The sequence below is a fragment of the Coregonus clupeaformis genome, chromosome 1 (assembly GCF_020615455.1).
Source record: "Coregonus clupeaformis isolate EN_2021a chromosome 1, ASM2061545v1, whole genome shotgun sequence".
Lineage (NCBI taxonomy): Eukaryota > Metazoa > Chordata > Actinopteri > Salmoniformes > Salmonidae > Coregonus > Coregonus clupeaformis.
Window position 1 is genome coordinate 23,382,219 of NC_059192.1, and position 21,835 is coordinate 23,404,053.

Here is a 21,835-nt window from a genome sequence, read left to right on the forward strand (position 1 = left end):
ACTTAGAAGCTGGACTTGCTGCACTGAGTAACTGCATATCCTTACAGAGCTTTTGTGCCTGAAAATGTATTTTATCTTTATTTTTTATATTAGTATCTCGGACAGGGTTGTAGAAGACAGTATCACAAACAATGCAATGCAATGAGAACTCAACCTGAGGGGAGAATACAGTAAGACAGGTGGGTGATAGATGGGGAATACCAGGCTGAAACATCTGGATATTGGATAAGCCGGTCTTCGAAGAGTACAAAATTATTTTACGGATCCACCTGTCAGCTCGTGACTCCTCGGCTTAATCCCCCGTAATCCTGCAAGCTCCCTCTCTTGTGTTTCTCCTAGCAAACGAGCCAGCATTGGAGAACGAATGAGGTTGAAGGAGAGAGAACGTATTTACATCTGCCGCAGGATCCCTTTCTCATTAGAGACATTAACTAAGCCAAACAAGCGTATAATATTGAAATGATGCTACCTTTTTGAAGAGGCATTCATTTCTCCTGGGTTTATATTAAAACTAGTCATATCCATGCATTCAAAATTCAAATATTTGCCATTTGAAGTCATTGAAGTTCTCATAGACGAGAAATACTCTATCTGTAAGTTTAGCAACTTCCTTTCTGAGGTTAGGCTAATGAATTCCAGTTACCAGCTGTTGTGTCAGGATGACTCCACAAATACCCCTCAGAAGTTTTAATGAACAGATTGTTGTGAATAACTTGGTGTGTAAGATCATGCAGGTCACAGTCATGGTTTGTGTCAATGTGCAGAGGCCCAGACTCTAGAGACTGTTGTTGGTAGCCAACAGACTTTTGCATTGCAAATCAGCATCGGCTAAGGTTGTTATCAGGTTGTTATAAGGTTGTGGTAAGGTTGTTATAAGGTTGTTATAAGGTTGTTATAAGGTTGTGGTAAGGTTGCTGTATCCTACTGTGTATATATAGAAGCAGGAACACTTAGCTGGCAGAATGCACATTATCAATGCATGGGAAGGGAATGTAGATTGGTTCATTGTTCACTGCATAACTTAATATCTGGAAATTGGCCAATGGGCTTACAGTACATTATGGAATTTGGGACAGACACAAATGGATTAAAAAAAGAAACCCTTTAGGAGAGAACAGTGATAGAAAAGTCCAAAAATAGCAAACATTTTCAATTGGGAGTATTGTTCAGTTTGCTGGATTTCCCTCTAGAATCTCTATCTTGAGAAAACCTGTGATTTTATCAGCTTCAACAGCTTCAACCAATGTTCCATCTGCCAAATATATTTCTTTATAGTTGAGTGCACTCAAACAAAACAACATCTTCGCAAAAATAATGAGGACTGAATAATATTAAAGATTGTTGTTGTTTCTTCATTAAGGACTAATTCCAAAATTGTAGTTGGATTAAGAATAAAGCATATTTATTTGGCAGCCAGTATGTATCTGTATCTAGCACAGTAGGGGAGGGAGTGTGCATGTTTGTTTGCTCTAGGTCTTAGAGACAGTAGTGTCTCTTCTTAATTTGACTTTTTGGGCAGGGGGCTTGTGTCTTATCCGCTATAACATTCAATTAGCTGGTCATTTACATTCTACCCCCAGTTTTAAAGCTAATTTCCTGCTATTCGACACATTTTGCCATGAGGCTGAGAGAACATTTAGCCGTTTTAAAGCAAATTTCTTGCTATTCTACACATTTTGCCATGAGGCTGAGAGAACATTTAGCCATTTTAAAGCTAATTTCCTGCTATTCTACACATTATGCCATGAGGCAGAGAGAACATTTTGCCATTTTAAAACTAATTTCCTGCATTTCGACACATTTTGCTATCATATGCTACAGTATCTGTGGGCCCCCCTGTGTGCCCGTTTCGGTAGGTAATCCGACCCTGTCCTTAAAGTCCTCCTTTAATTAATTTTCACTATTGTGTTTATAATTAAGAATACACAAGATCCACAAGATCCAAAGTGTACACTTTCGTCTGATCAAATCCAAAGCCTCTACTTGAGGTATGCAATCGCATGCATTCTATGCATATTGGTGAGTCAGCTCTATAGGATGACCGATCACATTCATTACTGACTCAGGAGGTTCCTATTGTAGCTCTGCCATAGTCGCCAAAGCCCACTGCTATCCATCTTTATTATTCCCAGAAGTTGTTTGATTCTGCCCACAAGTTGCCACAACCACACTACTAATTGATTTAATTACAATGTAAGCAGCTGGCAGCCTAGCTGAGGTGGAAATCAATGTAAATGGATTTGAACTGGGGGTGGGTGCTGCTCTCCATAGCCCATTTTCTGACTCAGACATTAATAGAGGAGAAGAGATACTTGAGGCAAGGAGCCCTTCATATCATTATTACAGGTGTCTTTATGCCAAGGAATATAATGCAAATAGTGGAGAACATACTAGAGAGCAGTAGGAATGCATATGAAACGGTAAACAACAGTAGCGCTTGTTCTCTTAAGCAATATTACTTCTTCTTTCTATGGGAGTATGGTGAACTTTGCTCTTTCAGTGCTGGCGGATTTGCGGTAGGACATTCCCTTTGCCTAGGCACTGGCAGTGAGACTATCATAAGGAGAAGCTGTATGATGTTGTAGTATATGATGAATGGTGGTCATCATTGCTGTCAACAAAAGAGTCCATCTATGCTGCATCGTGTCAGAAGTTTTTATTCATACCACGAGGTTACAGCATAAATTACAGACACGCGTTGTCTGGAGAGCAGTTGCCTCGAATTATAATAACCGCTCTGGGGTTTATTGTCTAAAACCCTTCTTATATAGACACTGCCAAAATAAGGGTTACCCCCTCTTCTAGCCAATCACCAGTCTCCCCTCGGGCGTCACCCTCAAAACGGCACATTTCAAATAACATCATAAAACATCCCCCCTTCTTGCACTAAATGAAACAACATTCAATTTCTTCATGAAAAACATTTAACACAGACATAATCCAATACACTACAATGTCTATCTATAGTACAGAAGTGAAAAGTAGTCCAATTCAGTACATCACCCCAGGGCAGGATTTGAGTTTTGAATAACCTTTCCATCATATAGCTCTCTGCACTGTGAATAAACCAAATTAGATTCATACCTGAAAGGACATTTTTGCTGTAGCCTTCCACACCTATTAAAATGTCTAGGGCCTAAAGATCTGCTATCTTAATTTGACCAGTTTGACCACAGCAGGAAAATAATCCTGCAGAAACAGGATATGTGAATTATTATGTGGATTATAATTAATGGACATTTTTCTAGGGGTTTATGCATTTTCAGTTAGGATAAATCAAGTCTGAAATGTTAATGTGGAAATTACAAACTTTCAAAGCATTCTACACCTCAAATACGTTACATTAGCATTTCCTAATGCATGATCAAATTAAGATAGCTAAATGCCTTCTATGCTCTCTTCGAGGCAAGCAACACTGAACAATGCTTGAGAGCACCAGCTGTTCCGGATGACTGTGAGATCACGCTCTCCGTAGCCGATATGAATAAGACCTTTAAACAGGTTAACGTTCAACAGACGGATTACCAGGACTCGTACTCAGAGCATGCGCTGACCAGCTGGCAAGTGTCTTCACTGACATTTTCAACCTCTCAATGACCCAGTCTGTAAAACCGACATATTTCAAGCAGACCACCATAGTCCCTGTACCCAAAAACGCCATGGTAACCTGTCTGAATGACTATCGCCTCATAGCACTCACATCTGTTGCCATGAAGTGCTTTGAAAGGCTTGTCATGGCTCACATCAACACCATCATCCCAGACACCATCATCCCAGACACCACTCCAATTCACATACCGCCCAAACAGATCCACAGATGACGCAATCTCTTTTGCATTCCCTGCCATCCAGCACCTCTATACCAGGCGGTGTCAGAGGAAGGCCCTAAAAGTGGTCAAAGACTCCAGCCACCCAAGTCATAGACTGTTCTCTCTGCTACCGCACAGCAAGCGTTACCGATGAACCAAGTCTGGAACCAACAGGACCCTGAACAGCTTCTACCCCCAAGCCATAAGAGTGCTACATACTTATGTAGTTAAATAGTTAACCAAATGGCTACCTGGACTATATGAATTCACCCTTTTTCCACTAAGTTTTTTGACTCATCACATACGCTTCTGCTACGGTTATATGTACATATCTACCTCAATTACCTCGTACCACTGCACATCGACTCGGTACTGGTACCCCTTGCATATAACCAAGTTATCATTACTCATTGTGTATCTATTATTACTTTTATTATTACGTATTATTACTTTTCTAATATTTATTTATTTTCTCACTGCATTGTAAGTAAGCATTTCACTGTTAGTCCACATCTGTTGTTTACGAAGCATGTGACGAATACAATTTGATTTGATTTGAAGATATCTGTATGTTGTTAAAGGATGGCAATAGGAAGCCCCATTAAAATGCATACTGTGTTAGCTTTACACTATGATATTGTCTCAACAGATAGCAACATATATTTAATACAGTGTGTTGATTTATTAATTATTCAGTGTTACAAACATTTTACAACTTGTAAAAACAGTCGGTGAATCCAACTGAAACTTAACCTCTGTGCATAAGGGGAATGCACTTCGAATTGTTCTTTCAAAAGCTACCAAAATAAATAATACCGTAATCGCCTTGGTGCCCCATTTGATATCAATACGATTTAGCTTCATATCATATAAAATGTGTCTTTGTTCAAATCCAGAGTTCAGAGTTTAAAGTTCAGTGTCATATTTCTAATGTACTGTGGTGTAAAACAAGTGAGTGCAACTTTGTGTGATAAAATATGTCATAGGCAGCTACAGCCTATCGTGGCTATTACAGATTTCTTGCATCCAAGGGGCAGCTGCGTGGCTAATACAAGGTATGAAAGACACAGTGTATCGATACTGCATGTCACATAAAGGACAAATCCATTTATCCTGACCCCTGGGCCATCTGGAATTGGTCCTTTGTTGGACAAAAAGCCCTCCCTTTTATTTAAAGGGACGGAACTTCCGCTCAAAGAGTCACATAGTCAGTACATAAATGTCCCTATAAACCAGAACAACCAAAGGCTTATCTCTTTCTATGTTTGTTGTGTTTCACCATCTTCTTCCTCATCAGGATCATCTCGTAGAGTTTCTCTAGGCCTGGTTGTAGGCCCCGTCCATCCACGGCGCTGCAGCTCTGTACGTGGTGCAGGGTGGAGGCATTCAGTTCATGAACAGCCAGGGCCTTCTCAACCTCGCTCACAGACAGAGCCGAGGCCAGGTCCTGCTTGTTGGCCAGCACCAGGACGGGCACCCCCTGGTTCTCCGAGGTACGGGTGATCTTGTGAAGCTCCACCTTGGCCTCCTCCATGCGCTCGGCCTCAGTGGAGTCCACCACGAACACCATGCCGTCGGTCTGCCTCGTGTACGACTTCCACAGGGGTCGCAGCTTCTCCTGGCCACCTACGTCCCAGACCTGGAAGGTGGTGGCCCGCGAGCGGCCCACCGCTAACTTGATCTTCTCTGTGTTAAAGCCCTTGGTCGGGATGGTCTTGACAAACTCCTTGAGTTTCAGTCTGTACAGCAGAGAGGTTTTGCCAGCCGCATCCAGGCCGATCACCACCACATGCAAGGACTGGAAGTTTTGCAGGAAATGGGTGTTGGGGGCTATCTCGGTCAGCTGGTTCCCCATGGCGATGGGATGTTCTCACCTATTTAGGTGAGGTGGCAAATTCTGGTTAATCCTTTCTAATAGGTTGGCATTGGCACCCTCTTCAAAGGTGGAGGTGGCAGACTGGATGGATGCAGGACTGTGGACCTTATCAAAACACAAACACAACAATTAGTTACTATTTAAAGACTAGACAATGAGATTGACAGGTCTCACTACAGGTGCTATTACACAATAATAAACAATGACACAGACAGAAAATGTCATTAGACACTGTAATACAACACATTAATGATTGCTTCTATGGTTAGTTGATGTGTTTACATATAATCAAACTGATAAATGATTAATGCAATTTCTTATTCAATTGAATTGCAACTAGCCAAGCAAAAAATTTTGTTTCCAACTTTGTTGGAATAAAACCACAACCATAACAGCCATAGCCTAAGACAAGGTCAATTGAATTGTTGGTCATAGGAAATGTACAGACAGCACATTTTAATTCTGAATTTATCAAGATACATTTTGGTTTGGGTTTAAAACTGTAAGGAGCGGTATGGCTGACAACATGTAATTGGTGGCTGGTTGTTATAGATGTCTTTTGCCACTAATACAGTCAAACCCTAATGGCTGTCTTGGGGCACATTGCTTCCAAGTTGAATATGAATGAGCTTTTGCACATTGAATGCAGTTAATGCCGGGATATGATTGGGGTTATAATCCAATTGTTTTTGAGGCTTTTGTTTCTAAAGAAAAACACATATCTTCAATAAACACAACCCATATTTTCTCCATAGGCTGTTATAAAAAACAAACGTCAGTGCTGCCATCCCAACTCACTAATTGTGAGAACATCAGATATAAGAAAATAGCCTGACTGTAATTCTGGCACCATTCTGAGGAATTAAATATGTGATAAAACTGCAGATTTGCCTTTTATGAGTGAGATATTTTACTGGAATGAAACCGCTATAACCAACCTTGTACATAGCATTACAACTCAGATTTCATCCCAGTAAGATACCCTATCTCTCTATATCTGTGCAAAATCTTATAATAACCTGATCAAAACTATTGTCAAATATATTTACCTTCTAGACCTCTTGAATGTACAAACATGTCATAATCCTAGCGTAGCGAATACATCCATATATTCATACATCCAAATATCTCTGCGCGCTCATATCTGTCCGTCCGCTCGCTGCACTGATGGAGCAGTTAGCAGTGGAGTGGAATAGCGCGCACAACTGCTAGAACGAGAACCCGAGGTGACGTCACTAAATAATCTACTCCCCTGCTGGTCTGGTATTTTGGGTCTTTGGTTTCATACACATAAGCGACAGTTGGAAATTTACAACGTTAAACATACAGTATTTTCACATGACCTTCCCCTCCCCCTTCCCCCATAATGTTTATGACCAAAAATAATAACTGTAGCGACCCTGTGTTTATAAATGTCAGCATGCTTTTGTGGCACAGTCGATGTCAGGGCTACGGGCCAGGAGGTTGAGGGTTCGACGACCACCAAGGACAAGCGCACTCCCTGCATGTTTTATTACACTAAGATCAGAACCGGCTACAGGCAATGATCAGCTAGGGGGAAATCAAATTTTCAAAATTTTGAAGCCATATTTATTATTATATAAAATATATGCAACAAATTTTCCACCAACAGGTTTCTGTGCCAATGCACTGCACAACCAATAAACAAGGCATAGCAACTTCGGGCACTTCAGTATCATGGTTTGTGTTTTCTACACCACAATAAATAGACTATACCAATCTCGACAAACATAAAATACATTTATGTCATTTAGCAGACGCTCTTATCCAGAGCGATTTACATGAGCAATTAGGGTTAAATGCCTTGCTCAAGGGCACATCGACAGATTTTTCACCTAGTCGGCTCGGGTATTAGAACCAGCGACCTTTCGGTTACTGGCACTACGCTCTTAACCACTAAGCTACCTGCCGGGTTTCCATCACACTAACTACTAAAAATTAACTACTAAAAACACTACCAAGATTTGAATTTAGTTAAACTACCACCAAGCTACTGCAAAATGTAATTAAATTGAACTAAATATAGTTCACTACTCCCCAACACTGGGCCGGCTCATGCCGTGGTTCTCACAGTTAGGGGAAGTGAAATGATAGGTTACAATGACTTTGCTCATGCTGCATGCCGCAAATTATATGTAACAACACCCTGAGCATATCTGACACGAAATGAAACACTAATACAAATGTAACAAAAGCACAAAATTGATAAACAAGTTCATGGAGTTTTCTTTCGCACATGCCTTTTCATTATAGCATAAAGACGGAGCGGGGTTCCAAAATGCAATCGTATCACACAATTTTACCAGTTATAAAATGGTAATATACAGTGCATTCGGAAAGTATTCAGACCCCTTGACTTTTTTCACATTTTGTTACATTACAGCCTTATTCTAAAATTGATTAAATTGTTTTTTCCCCCCTCATCAATACCCCATAATGACAAAGCAAAAACTGTTTTTTAGAAATGTTTGCAAAATGTATATACACTGCTCAAAAAAATAAAGGGAACACTAAAATAACACATCCTTGATCTGAATGAATGAAATAATCTTATTAAATACTTTTTTCTTTGCATAGTTGAATGTGCTGACAACAAAATCACACAAAAATTATCAATGGAAATCAAATGTATCAACCCACGGAGGTCTGGATTTGGAGTCACCCTCAAAATTAAAGTGGAAAACCACACTACAGGCTGATCCAACTTTGATGTAATGTCCTTAAAACAAGTCAAAATGAGGCTCAGTAGTGTGTGTGGCCTCCACGTGCCTGTATGACCTCCCTACAACGCCTGGGCATGCTCCTGATGAGGTGGCGGATGGTCTCCTGAGGGATCTCCTCCCAGACCTGGACTAAAGCATCCGCCAACTCCTGGACAGTCTGTGGTGCAACGTGGCGTTGGTGGATGGAGCGAGACATGATGTCCCAGATGTGCTCAATTGGATTCAGGTCTGGGGAACGGGCGGGCCAGTCCATAGCATCAATGCCTTCCTCTTGAAGGAACTGCTGACACACTCCAGCCACATGAGGTCTAGTATTGTCTTGCATTAGGAGGAACCCAGAGCCAACCTCACCAGCATATGGTCTCACAAGGGGTCTGAGGATCTCATCTCGGTACCTAATGGCAGTCAGGCTACCTCTGGCGAGCACATGGAGGGCTGTGCGGCCCCCCAAAGAAATGCCACCCCACACCATGACTGACCCACCGCCAAACCGGTCATGCTGGAGGATGTTGCAGGCAGCAGAATGTTCTCCACGGCGTCTCCAGACTCTGTCACATCTGTCACGTGCTCAGTGTGAACCTGCTTTCATCTGTGAAGAGCACAGGGCGCCAGTGGCGAATTTGCCAATCTTGGTGTTCTCTGGCAAATGCCAAACGTCCTGCACGGTGTTGGGCTGTAAGCACAACCCCCACCTGTGGACGTCGGGCCCTCATACCACCCTCATGGAGTCTGTTTCTGACCGTTTGAGCAGACACATGCACATTTGTGGCCTGCTGGAGGTCATTTTGCAGGGCTCTGGCAGTGCTCCTCCTGCTCCTCCTTGTACAAAGGCGGAGGTAGCAGTCCTGCTGCTGGGTTGTTGCCCTCCTACGGCCTCCTCCACGTCTCCTGATGTACTGGCCTGTCTCCTGGTAGCGCCTCCATGCTCTGGACACTACGCTGACAGACACAGCAAACCTTCTTGCCACAGCTCGCATTGATGTGCCATCCTGGATGAGCTGCACTACCTGAGCCACTTGTGTGGGTTGTAGACTCCGTCTCATGCTACCACTAGAGTGAAAGCACCGCCAGCATGCAAAAGTGACCAAAACATCAGCCAGGAAGCATAGGAACTGAGAAGTGGTCTGTGGTCACCACCTGCAAAACCAGTCCTTTATTGGGGGTGTCATGCTAATTGCCTATAATTTCCACCTATTGTCTATTCCATTTGCACAACAGCATGTGAAATTTATTGTCAATCAGTGTTGCTTCCTAAGTGGACAGTTTGATTTCACAGAAGTGTGATTGACTTGGAGTTACATTGTGTTGTTTAAGTGTTCCCTTTATTTTTTTGAGCAGTGTATAAAAAAATAACTGAAATATCACACACAATTTTACCATTCATAAAATTGTCATATATGTATTTTTTATACAGACTGGCTCAACACTAATTTAAACTTCACAAATTTTCTAATGGATTATGATAATTTGCTGGTAAAAAGGTGGTGGTGCAAAAACATACATTTGCACCCTCTATTTGAATTTGCTCCATGGATCAGGCGGCCAAGTGTAGGCTACGGCGAAAAGCTGTTTGGCTCAGCCAAAGATTATCTATTGTGTTACTCAGCTCAGTCGTGGCTCGCGAAGAGGAAGAACTTTGCAGGTGTTTCCGATGAATAAACAATGCCTTGCTGGTGGGTGGTAACATTAAAATAAAACCCAGCCCTGTAAAGAAAGTAGACTGTAAAGTATTAGCACGTCATATCATAGCGGAAACACATGGCATTGGCACAGAAAATATCAGAAGTTACTACTTCAGAAGTTACTACTTCGGTTACCACTTCAACCCCAAATGTACAGTATAATACTTTCACTAAAATGATGACTCATTGACTTAAATCGTTGTGCAACATCATCGGTAAGCTATGGGCACCGTCTTTCAGCTGAAAAAAAGTGAATTTCCGCTCTTGTGGGCTGACATTTTTTTCTCCGCGGTCAAGAGAAGGGCCACTAAAATGTTTTGCAGCGAGGTGGGGGGCCCCACAACCAAATCTCGCTTAGGGCCCCCAAAAGGCTAGAGCCGGCCCTGCATTGCTAGTTAGCCTATTGCAGATCTGGACAACTAATCCACATACCACTATTGTCACTATGAATGGTGGATAGAGGGCAGGATAGACAATATTGACCTGTGGTATAGTAAAAGTTAGCACGCGGGAAAAGCGTACTGCATAAGGGAAGTACCAAAATACCTTGATATAGGAGAGACACATGCAAACAGATGAGGAAATTTGGCTAGGATGGAAGAAATGATATAGTAAAACCTCCAAAAGAGCGAATGTAAACCAAGGGGAAAAACGCGCTAGCCTCTCCTGTGCCCAAAAAATAACCATACAACACATTGGCCTACACAGTGTCCTATAAATTAGTCTAATTCCTAATTCTATGGTATGGACAGACTTTGGCGCCACCTTTTGTCAAACCTAACCACGACCCACACACTGGGTAAGAATGGAATGGAATTCATTGAAGACAGTTTTGTTTAATCTTGCATTGTCATTATCATGTTATCAGAAGCACAGTCAGATCTGTCTTCATAAGGGCTGTTGATACTGTCCTGTTGTTGCTGTCTGGAGAGCTCATTGGCAAGTGCATTTTTATTTTATTTAGGAAAGTCATAAATTACAATATTATTTTTGTTTTTAAACAGAGAAAAATATGTTTTACTATAAACATAATCAATGCCGTCTTATGTATTATTGCGCAAACAGTTATTCTATTCTATTCAACTCTATTCTGTGATTAGATGTATCTGTGTATGCAGTTTTTATGCCGCTATAAAGGATTGCGTCATAGGGGGCGCATTCAAGTGGATCACTTTTGTCAAATTCACTGCCTTTCAAAGTGTGTTGCATTATTGGTATAAAAATTGGCCAACTTGCGCCTACATTTTGACTGCATGAACTTTACAAAAATCATGTGTTCAAAGGGCATGAAGTCATTAAGTATTTTTAGCATAAAAACTGTGGATGGAAACGTCGTTACTGGCAACACTACTGCCATGTTGCACTGAGCGGTGATGTTGGAAAACCACACCAGTAACTAGGTTTGCCTTCAATTGGCGACAGATTTTCATGCGAATGTTCTACAATCTGCATAAAAACAATATGTGCATTTTCCTACCAGAGATGTGTTTCCATCTAATTGACTTGTTGTGGATAAAAGGCTGTGCATGATGATATAGTGCCCATAAAAAAAAAAAAAAGTTAAATGGGTTTCCTCTGCCATTTCGCACATAATTAATTTTACAGACGCAAAAATGATCCCACCATGTCGAAGGAACAAATTATCTGTAGGCATTTATACAATTGTACCGAAACTTCCAGTTTCCATCACAGCTGTTGTGATTTTTTTTTATACAGTATGACTTTACTCGCATAAAAACTGGGGATGGAAACGTGTTTACCCACTGGGCACACACTGGTTGAATAAAAAAAAATGTCCATCATTTGAACCAACGTGGAACTGAATTGAAGTCTGTGCCCAGTGGGTAGTGTCCGACTTTCGCCTACAGTTAGTTGCTTTCGCCTTACCACTCAAACGAGCCCAGGGTCTTGAGGACTCATAAATCAGGGTAATTGCCATGCTCAGATTACGCTGTGTGGTCTAATACTGTAGACTTCCAGGGTGGTTTACTGTAACATGACAGCCATGCACTGGGAAGCGGGGCGCAGGCAGAACGTGGTTGAACGCAGCGTGACTATCACTCATAAGGCAGGGAGGGCCATTGTTCTTTTAATCATCAACGATGACATTAAAGTAGGAGACATATAGGACAGTAAGACATTGTTGATACAGTAGCTATTTCAGTCAAGGTCACAATGTTACTCCAAATCAAATCAAATTTTATTAGTCACATACATGTGTTTAGCAGATGTAATTGCAGGTGTAGCGAAATGCTTGTGCTTCTAGCTCCGACAGTGCAGTAATATCTAACAAGTAATATCTAACAATTTCAAAACATATACCCAATACACACAAATCTAAGTAAGGATTGGAATTTAAGAATATATACATATATGGACAAGCAATGACAGAGCAATATTTTTGGCCTTCCTGTGACATCGGGTGCTGTAGGTGTCCTGGAGGGCGGGTAGTTTGCCCCCGATAATGCGTTCGGCAGACCGCATCACCCTCTGGAGAGCCCTGCGGTTGCGGACAATGCAGTTGCCGTACCAGGCGGTGATACAGCCCGACAGGATTCAATTGTGCATCTGTAAAAGTTTGTGAGGGTTTTAGGTGCCAAGACAAATTTCCCTGTTGCGCCTTCTTCACCACACTGTCTGCGTGGGCGGACCATTTCAGTTTGTCAGTGATGTGTACGCCAAGGAACTTGAAGCTTTCCACCTTCTCCACTGCGGTCCCGTCGATGTGGATTGGGGGGTGCACCCTCTGCTGTTTCGTGAAGTCCACAATCATCTAGACTAAATCACATAGACTTAACAATATATATAAAGAGATGATTTCTCTCTTGGATTTATAGGATGTGAAGTGACCAGCTCCGATGGTAGAGAGCCAGCCTGAGGCGCCATAGTGCTGGATGTGCCACTGGGTTAGGGTATTCTCATCCCTTGCTAGAGGTTATGAATGTCCATGCAATTAACTGAATCTAAGTTCTTTATAACCCTCTCTCTATATGCTTTTCTCTTTATAGCAGGTTAAAGTGTGCACTACAAGTGTGCACACGAACAAAGACAGCTACAGTGCCAAGATTGACAACAGATACTCAGTGAGTTCAGTTCTTGCATCACACACTGTTGAGTTATGGGGGCAACCTTAGCCAAACATGTCCATTCTACTACCATAGGACCTCCAGTTATCATGGGCTCAGCTTTCATGGTTTCAAGATAAGAAATTGAGAGTAGAATATGGCCTATTTCTTTTACTAATCATGTTATGACGATTGACAGGGAAATTCAATAATATTATAGAAACTAGATTTAACTTCCAAAGATTGATTTTTTCCTAAAAGGACAAATCCAAAACTCTGTGTTGATGACATCAGATTTATGAAGATGGTTGTTTGATGTGTTTCAGTCCATCCAGTACTCCCAGCAGTGGTTGCTAAGGACAGCATGACAGCACCACCTTATTGTAAGAGGCTCTCCATGGCAACAACAACCACTCCTACAGTACATCAACATCTGTAGCTGTAACCATCATGCACTGGGACATGCACCATTCCTCTCACAGTCAAATCATGGTAACACTTAGGAAATATTATTTACCCTGTTATATAAGAAGGTTCATGAAGGTTCATGGAATTACAAGCCAATTGCATATTGAATATCAATGCAGTAAACTTTAAAATACACATAACATGGCTTGTGGAATTTAATTTGTATTCTGAATCATTATCACACCTCTCATATGTTCTAAATCCCTACAATTATGTTAAAACAACCAACATGTACTTTCACAGTTCATAAATCATTCAGAAAACTACTTTAGAAGAATATTGCACAGAAAATAATGTGGGTAGAACAGAGGACAATACTAGAATGAATAATATTCTACAATACGTATACATTTCCCTTTGACAAGTCTATCTTGTTAATAATACATATTTTCACTTTGGGAATCCCTCTTTGCCAGGCTTTCATCGTTCAAAAATCATTTGCCCGATAGGGTGGGGGATGGTCGTGTTGGCTCCACAGTCAATGTACTCAAAGGTGTCTTTGGACAGCTGCTCCGAGTGAGCCAGGTAAGACACATCCATTGTCATTCTGTGAAAGACAAAAAGGGAATATTAAGGCAGGCATTTTGAAATCTTCAACTGCAAGTGCACAGTCTCGTGTTTCAAAATGTGAAAAATGGTCAAAGTTCAAACGTTTCTTATTCCGTTATTCCTGACTATCTTTTTCGGTAATAAAACAAATGCAACAACTGTAAATTGGGTTGGTTTATGAGCTAAAAGGAATGACTATAGTTAACAACGGTACTAGGTTTACAGCCTGATTCATCCCAAATGGACATGAAACAAATGAGTGACATGTTTTGAACACGTGGCTTGAAAGGGGGAATTCATCCACGTTTTGAAAAGGCTAAAAACATTCCTATTTTGGCTCCAATCGTGTTGGGTCTTGAAAAGCAAAATTCAGAAGAAAGAAGTTGGTCAAAACATGTTTACTTGGCCAAAGGTCTTCAAGGCCACTGACAACAAGAATCGTCAGCAAAACTACTTTGTAAATCATTCTTAGAAGTATAGGATATGTGAGTGGCTGGATGGTTCCAGTTGAGATATACTACATTACCAAAAGTATGTGGAAACCTGCTTGTTGAACATCTCATTCCAAAATCATGGGCATTAATATGGAGTTGGTCCCCCCTTTGTTGCTATAACAGCCTCCACTCTTCTGGGAAGGCTTTCCACTAGATGTTGGAACATTGCTGCGGGGACTTGCATCCATTCAGCCACAAGAGCATTATTGAGGTAGGGAACTGATGTTGGGCGATTAGGCCTGGCTCGCAGTCGGCGTTCCAATTCATCCCAAAGGTGTTCAATGGAGTTGAGGTCAGGGCTCTGTGCAGGCTAGTCAAGTTCTTCCACACCGATCTCGACAAACCATTTCTGAATGGACCTCGCTTTGTGCACAGGGGCATTATCATGCTGAAACAGGAAAGGGCCTTCCCCAAACTGTTGCCACAAAGTTGGAAGCACAGAATTGTCTAGAATGTAATTGTATGCTGTAGTGTTAAGATTTGCCTTCACTGGAACTAAGGGGCCTAGCCCGAATCATGAAAAACAGCCCCAGACCATTATTCCTCCTCCACCAAACCTTGCAGTTGGCACTATGCATTCGGGCAGGTTGCGTTCTCCTGGCATCCGTCGGACTGCCAGATGGTGAAGCGTGATTCATCACACCAGAGAACGCGTTTACACTGCTTCAGAGTCCAATGGCGGTGCGCTTTACACCACTCCAGCCGACGCTTGGCATTGCGCAAAGTGATCTTAGGCATGTGAGCGGCTGCTCGGCCATGGAAACTCATTTCATGAAGCTCCCGACTAACAGTTATTGTGCTGACGTTGCTTCCAGAGGCAGTTTGGAACTCGGTAGTGAGTGTTGCAACGGAGGACAGACCATTTTTACGCGCTGCGCGCTTCAGCACTCGGCGGTCCCGTTCTGTGAGCTTGTGAGGCATACCACTTTGAGGCTGAGCCATTGTTGCTCCTAGACGTTTCCATTTCACAATAACAGCACTTACAGTTGACCGGGGCAGCTCTAACAGGGCAGAAATTTGACAAACTGGAAAGGTGGCATCCTATAACGGTGCCATGTTGAAAGTCACTGAGCTCTTCAGTAAGGCCATTGTTTGTCCATGGAGATCGCATGGCTGTGTGCTCGATTTTATAAACCTGTCAGCAACGGGTGTGGCTGAAATTTCCGAATCCACTAATTTGAAGATGTGACCACATACTTTTGTATATACAGTGTATGTTGAAATGGGAAGTTAATGGGGCATACTGTAGATAAGCATTGAAGCTAGGCATACTACAGCCTAGTAGTCAGATGCTGAAGTGTATGTGGTGAGACGGATGTGTTTGTGGTTGGTCCTTTAGTTAACATATCTTAAAATAAAAGTGTGATACCCACTGCAAATGCAAGAACAAGGTGTGAATCCTTATGGAGGTTGACTTGCAGTAATTACTGAAACAGAAGAGTTATGAAGACATTTACTAGCCTAAACATATAACAGAAAGAAAATCATATATTTCGAAAACAAAACCAAGAATGTACTGTAAGTTTAATTCATATACAGTGCATTCGGAAAGTATTCAGACCCCTTGACTTTTTCCACGTTTTTTTGCAAACATTTCTAAAAACCTGTTTTTGCTTTGCAATTATGGGGTATTGTGTGTAGATTGATGGGGGGGGGGGGGACAATTTAATCAATTTTAGAATAAGGCTGTAACGTAACAAAATGTGGAAAAAGTCAAGTGGTCTGAATACTTTCCGAATGCACTGTAGGTCCTAGCCAGGAGTACATAGGGTACTATAATGTACACAGATAATACTATATTTCCTTCCTAATTTAGAAGTAGTGATGGTAATGATATTGAACATGTAAGTGATAATAAATGTCATGCTTACTTCAGGCCTGGGTCCTCAATTATTATGGGTATGACAACAGTATACTGTACGGACATAAAAAAGGAGACCAGAAAAAACTCAATTAGATTGGAAATGAAGGTCAAACTGTTTCATATGGGACCATAAAGGAAAGTGCTTTGCACGACACAGTATTACAATTGTGTCATTTTATATTTTAGTCATTTAGCAGACGCTCTTATCCAGAGCGACTTAAAAGGAGCGATTAGGGTTAAGTGCCTTGCTCTAGGGCACATCGGCAGATTTTTCACCTAGTCGGCTCGGGATTCAAACCAGCAACCTTTCAATTACTGGCCCAACGCTTTTAACCGCTAGGATACCTGATGCATTATGACTTATATTAAACAACAATATTACACTCACCGCTTTCTCTGAACGTGATTTGACCGAGGTCATATTAGATATCTTGATTCTGCCCACCACTGTTTCAGCGATCAGCACTTGCATATCAAAGTCCAGGACTTCCATTTCCGCAAAGTTCTCATTGGTGAAGTTGAAAACATTCTAGAAGAGGAAACACAGTTTGATCACACTGACCTCATGCAATGAACCAAATAATGAGTGATCACACATTGTCTTTGATGTCTAAGGGAGTGTGGCATGTATACGTCACGTACTTACCATGACTTGCATTTCAACAGTGTCTGGGGTGAAGAAGACCATCACTGATTGGACGGCGACAGGGGATAGTGAGATACTCCGTGGGAAGAGGAAGAAGAGGATCAGACAGCAGACCAGGAGACACAGCACCACCGAGATACACACGTAGAGTTTCCTGGAAAATTAAGAGTTAACTATGCGTAATACTATATTTTGATTAAACACACAGAGAATCTTACTGTATACAGTGTCTCGTATGGGTAAAACACATCACAGTCAGACACACACACATACAATCAGACGCACAAAAACAGACACACACACACTTACGTGCGGCTGGGCTTCAGTCTTTTGTCCGAACATGGAATGACTGCCACTAGCTGATCATGTCCTATTCAGAGAACAGTAAGGTGGGTTATTATTTCACTGTTAGAGATATGGCTATATTGGCATGTCAGCCTTACTACACACAACACACAACAGTGACTCTCACTTCTCTTAAAACAAGTGTGGGTTATTAATAGTTTCAGAAAGACACTTCCCGAATCCCATCAGCAAGTCTTGAATACTAACATGGAAATAGTCCCAATATCGACATGTAAGTTAGTCACAGGAGCAACTAAGTAGTCAGTCTGGCTGAAGTGGGCCACCTACCTCTTGGAATACGCCCTATTCCCCGACAAGTCGGACAGGTATCTCCTAAATTGCCAATGCTGTCCCCGATGGCTCCATATAGTTGGGAGTGGGACCGAAATCTTCTCTTCTCCGGTTCTTGTTCCTGAGGCATGATGGCCTCTGTGTCCTTGGAGGCATTGGGGTGTCCGAAAGTGACCATGGTCCTATCTGCTGGGAGAAACACAAACACAACCCCCAGTCTGCTGTTAAAAGGTGGCATCAGCCATGCATTCTCTCACTTTTTTTTCACATGAACAAGTATGACTGATATTGTCTAGAGCTGTATTGCTCTCTCTATAAGCAGAACCTTGGTGTTGGACCTCTTTGTGAAACCTGAAAGATCACGTATTTGCTCTTTATAGTGCAACACCATAAACCTTAAACCTGCCTCTATAAAATAATTTCCCTGCATCTAGATCCATAGGAGGCCAAAGTCCTCACCATTGCTGTAAAGACAAGACAGTAGCATCACTGTATCTTATCTCTATGATCGCCTGCTACTCGGTTAGATAAAGCTATACCTTATTTTTATACGTTCTATGAGATGAGATGTTTAGAGGAATGAGCTTTTTTGCCACAATTTTGCTAGGGGTGTAGGGCTTTGGGGTGTATGGCTTTGTAATTCCATGTAACACTTTCTCATTTGTATAGATTTGGAGTAAAAACCAGGAATGTGACTTGATAACAGCATTTACGCATTTTATCTATCATCCTTACTATAAATTCCTTACATAGATGTTGTTTCACATTACATATCTTCAATCACATGATATAATATACTAATACACTATCATTTTTAAAATACATCATAAAACTCAACAATGACAACGCATTAGTTCAGCTGACAGTGTGGAAAGTTGATATGCTTTTGCTTCGGCGCACTTACCTCATAACCTGATGTCCAGCAGGTTTTCAGTGCGGCTAATTGTTGGTAAATACTCGCAGCCAAACATGTTTTATACCAGTCAAAGATGAACGAATGTTGGACTTTTCTCCTAACGTTACATAGTTTATCTTGCGAAGTGAAGAAATCACTTCCTACTTGAAGCGTTTGAAAAGCAGACGTCGTGTCAGAATGATGTATGCTGCCACTTGGTGGTAAATTACTAGCATTAACCACAACAAAGCTTATTATATGCACCTAGAATTTGTTTAAGATTAAGTTTGGGCAAAGCAAAGCAATACATGGCAGTCGGTAGGCCTATGTCCAATTTCTAAAGATACGTTCGATGCAACCAACGGGCAGAACTTAAAGGGATAGGTCACCCAAATTACAAAATGACATTGGTTTCGTTACCCTGTAAGCAGTCTATGGACAAGGTGACAGCAATCTATGCTTTGATTTTGTTTACCTGGCCACTGTTTCAAATGCTAAATTTCAAGCATTTGTGGCACAAATCCAATGCAAGTCAATTGTACCTATATTAGCATTTTCGTGCTTAATGTCCAAATCATCCTACCTAAAGTATCTTAAATGTATTGTGAAGTTAATGAAGATTTGGGGAGAAAGAAATACCGACATCTTTGGCTGTATTGATGTTTTAACGAGAGATCACCTGGCGTTAATAAAGGTGGCCAACAATGGTTTAAATAGGGAAGTCCCATTTTATCTGACAAACTGTACCTACATAATAGAGTACCATCAAGCATGAAAGTTACCATCATTTCTATACATTTCAGCTCTTTTGTGCCATACACATTAACCAAAGTTAACCTATTTTAAGTTGAACAAGTCATCAGACCTCACAGACACTAAATTGACAGAATCCCATAAAATGCAGTGCCATTCAAATGCTGGTTGACGTTTGTCATGAGTCTTGTCCTTGAGGCATAACTGAGCGAGTTCCCCTTAGATACGCCAAATGCAAAGTAAGAAAAGTATATATTGTAAAAATTCATGAAAACAAAAATTTGCTTTTTGGTCTTAAAGTTAGGGTTAGCAGTGTGGTTAGGTTTAAAATCAGATTTTATGACTTTGTGGCTGTGCAAGCTAGTGACCACTCTGCAGAGCTTCCTCCAGAACAAGAAAAATGCTGACCTGCCATTCAAACAGCCATGTTGAAAATACATTTCAGCAACTTAAGGAGTATTGTGCAAGTTGTTTATTGGCTGATTGACAATTGCAGGGTACTTACTTACACGCTGAATGAAAGGAAAGCCCTTGACCAAGCACAGTAAATATATTCAGCATTTCTTCTAAAGCATGATAATTTAAAGTGTATTTGAACCTCATTTTTCTCTAACTGGAAAAATACAGAGAAAACTATCAAACATAATAGCAATATACAATGATTAAAACCTATGCACTCACATTACCATTAATGTAAAATCACCATAGTAACACATGAACCAGTCACTACTGATACGCATAAAAATAAAATAAAAACTATGAGAAACTTGGTTCCATGAACAAACGTAGGAATGTCTCTTGTACAGTACCAGTCAAAAGTTTGGACACACCTACTCATTCAAGGGTTTTTCTTTATTTTTTACTATTTTCTACATTGTAGAATAATAGTGAAGACATCAAAACTATGAAATAACACATATGGAATGATGTAGTAACCAAAAAAAGTGTTACATCAAAATATATTTTATATTTGAGATTCTTCAAATAGCCACCCTTTGCCTTGATGACAGCTTTGCACATTCTTGGCATTCTCTCAACCTGCTTCATGAGGTAGTCATCTGGAATGCATTTCAATGAACAGGTGTGCCTTGTTAAAAGTTAATTTGTGGAATTTATTTCCTTCTTAATGTGTTTGAGCCAATCAGTTGTGTTCTGACAAGGTAGGGGTGGTATACAGAATATAGCCCTATTTGGTAAAAGACCAAGTCCATATTATGGCAAGAACAGCTCAAATAAGCAAAGAGAAACGACAGTCTATCATTACTTTAAGACATGAAGGTCAGTCAATACGGAAAAGTTCAAGAACTTTGAAAGTTTCTTCAAGTGCAGTTGCAAAAATCATCAAGCGCTACGATGGAACTGTCTCTCATGACCGCCACAGGAAAGGAAGACCCAGAGTTACCTCTGCTGCAGAGGAAACGTTCATTAGTTACCAGCCTCAGAAACTGCAGCCCAAATAAATTCTTCAGAGTTCAAGTAACACACATCTCAACATCAACTGTTCAAAGGAGACTGCGTGAATCAGGCCTTCATGGTCGAATTGCTGCAAAGAAACCACTACTAAAGGACACCAATAAGAAGAAGAGACCTGCTTGGGCCAAGAAACACGAGCAATGGACATTAGACCGCTGGAAATCTGTCCTTTGATCTGATGAGTCCAAATTTGAGATTTTTGGTTCCAACCGCCATGTATTTGTGAGACGCAAAGTAGGTGAACGGATGATCGCCGCATGTGTGGTTCCCACCATGAAGCATGGAGGAGGTGTGATGGTGCTTTGCTGGTGACACTGTGATTTATTTAGAATTCAAGGCACACTTAACCAGCATCGCTACCACAGCATTCTGCAGCGATACGCCATCCCATCTGGTTTGTGCTTAGCGGGACTATAATTTGTTTTTCAACAGGACAATGACCCAACACACCTCCAGGCTGTGTAAGCACTATTTGACCAAGAAAGAGAGTGATGGAGTGCTGCATCAGATGACCTGGCCTCCACAATCACCCGACTTCAACCAAATTGAGATGGTTTGGGATGAGTTGGATTGCAGAGTGAAGGAAAAGCAGCCAACAAGTGCTCAGCATATGTGGGAACTCCAAGACTGTTGGAAAAGCATTCCAGGTGAAGCTGGTTGAGAGAATGCCAAGAGTGTGCAAAGCTGTCATCAAGGCAAAGGGTGGCTACTTTGAAGAACCTCAAATATAAAATATATTTTGATTTCATAGTTTTGATGTCTTCACTATTAATCTACAATGTAGAAAATATTAAAAATAAATAAAAACCCTTGAATGAGTAGGTGTGTCCAAACCTTTGACTGGTACTGTAGATGTTATGGTTGGATATGAAAAATGTATG

At 41.2% G+C, this 21,835-nt stretch overlaps 2 protein-coding genes across 3 annotated transcripts; both read right to left on the reverse strand.

Annotated features, from left to right (window-relative positions):
- Nucleotides 1–4,300: 4,300 nt before the first annotated feature.
- On the reverse strand, nt 4,301–6,853 carry LOC121548488 (ADP-ribosylation factor-like protein 4D). Its single transcript, XM_041859965.1, has 2 exons — nt 6,735–6,853; nt 4,301–5,790 (listed from the first exon to the last, which is right to left on the reverse strand). The coding sequence occupies exon 2, from the start codon at nt 5,662–5,664 to the stop codon at nt 5,059–5,061; it is 606 nt and encodes a 201-aa protein (XP_041715899.1). The 5' UTR covers nt 5,665–5,790; nt 6,735–6,853; the 3' UTR covers nt 4,301–5,058.
- Nucleotides 6,854–13,455: 6,602 nt separating this feature from the next.
- On the reverse strand, nt 13,456–19,061 carry LOC121548331 (transmembrane protein 106B). 2 transcript variants are annotated; one of them, XM_041859861.2, is made up of 8 exons: nt 18,738–19,061; nt 17,831–18,019; nt 17,507–17,567; nt 17,198–17,351; nt 16,940–17,080; nt 16,559–16,602; nt 16,061–16,114; nt 13,456–14,191 (listed from the first exon to the last, which is right to left on the reverse strand). In XM_041859861.2, the coding sequence occupies exons 2-8, from the start codon at nt 18,009–18,011 to the stop codon at nt 14,065–14,067; spliced, it is 762 nt and encodes a 253-aa protein (XP_041715795.1). In that variant the 5' UTR covers nt 18,012–18,019; nt 18,738–19,061; the 3' UTR covers nt 13,456–14,064. The 2 variants fall into 2 exon arrangements, with proteins under 2 accessions (XP_041715795.1, XP_041715738.1); XM_041859804.2 differs by having other exon boundaries at nt 17,831–18,022; nt 18,738–19,060.
- Between the last annotated feature and the right edge of the window lie 2,774 nt (nt 19,062–21,835).

Bases quoted from the DNA above. Each gene is read 5' to 3' on its own strand.
- LOC121548488 (XM_041859965.1), bottom strand. From the start codon at position 5,664: ATGGGGAACCAGCTGACCGAGATAGCCCCCAACACCCATTTCCTGCAA.
- LOC121548331 (XM_041859861.2), bottom strand. From the start codon at position 18,011: ATGGTCACTTTCGGACACCCCAATGCCTCCAAGGACACAGAGGCCATC. The intron at 16,603-16,939 runs GTGAGTGTAATA...ATGTCCGTACAG, and splicing joins AATCACGTTCAGAGAAAGCG to TATACTGTTGTCATACCCAT. The intron at 16,115-16,558 runs GTAAGCATGACA...CTTCTGTTTCAG, and splicing joins ATTGAGGACCCAGGCCTGAA to TAATTACTGCAAGTCAACCT.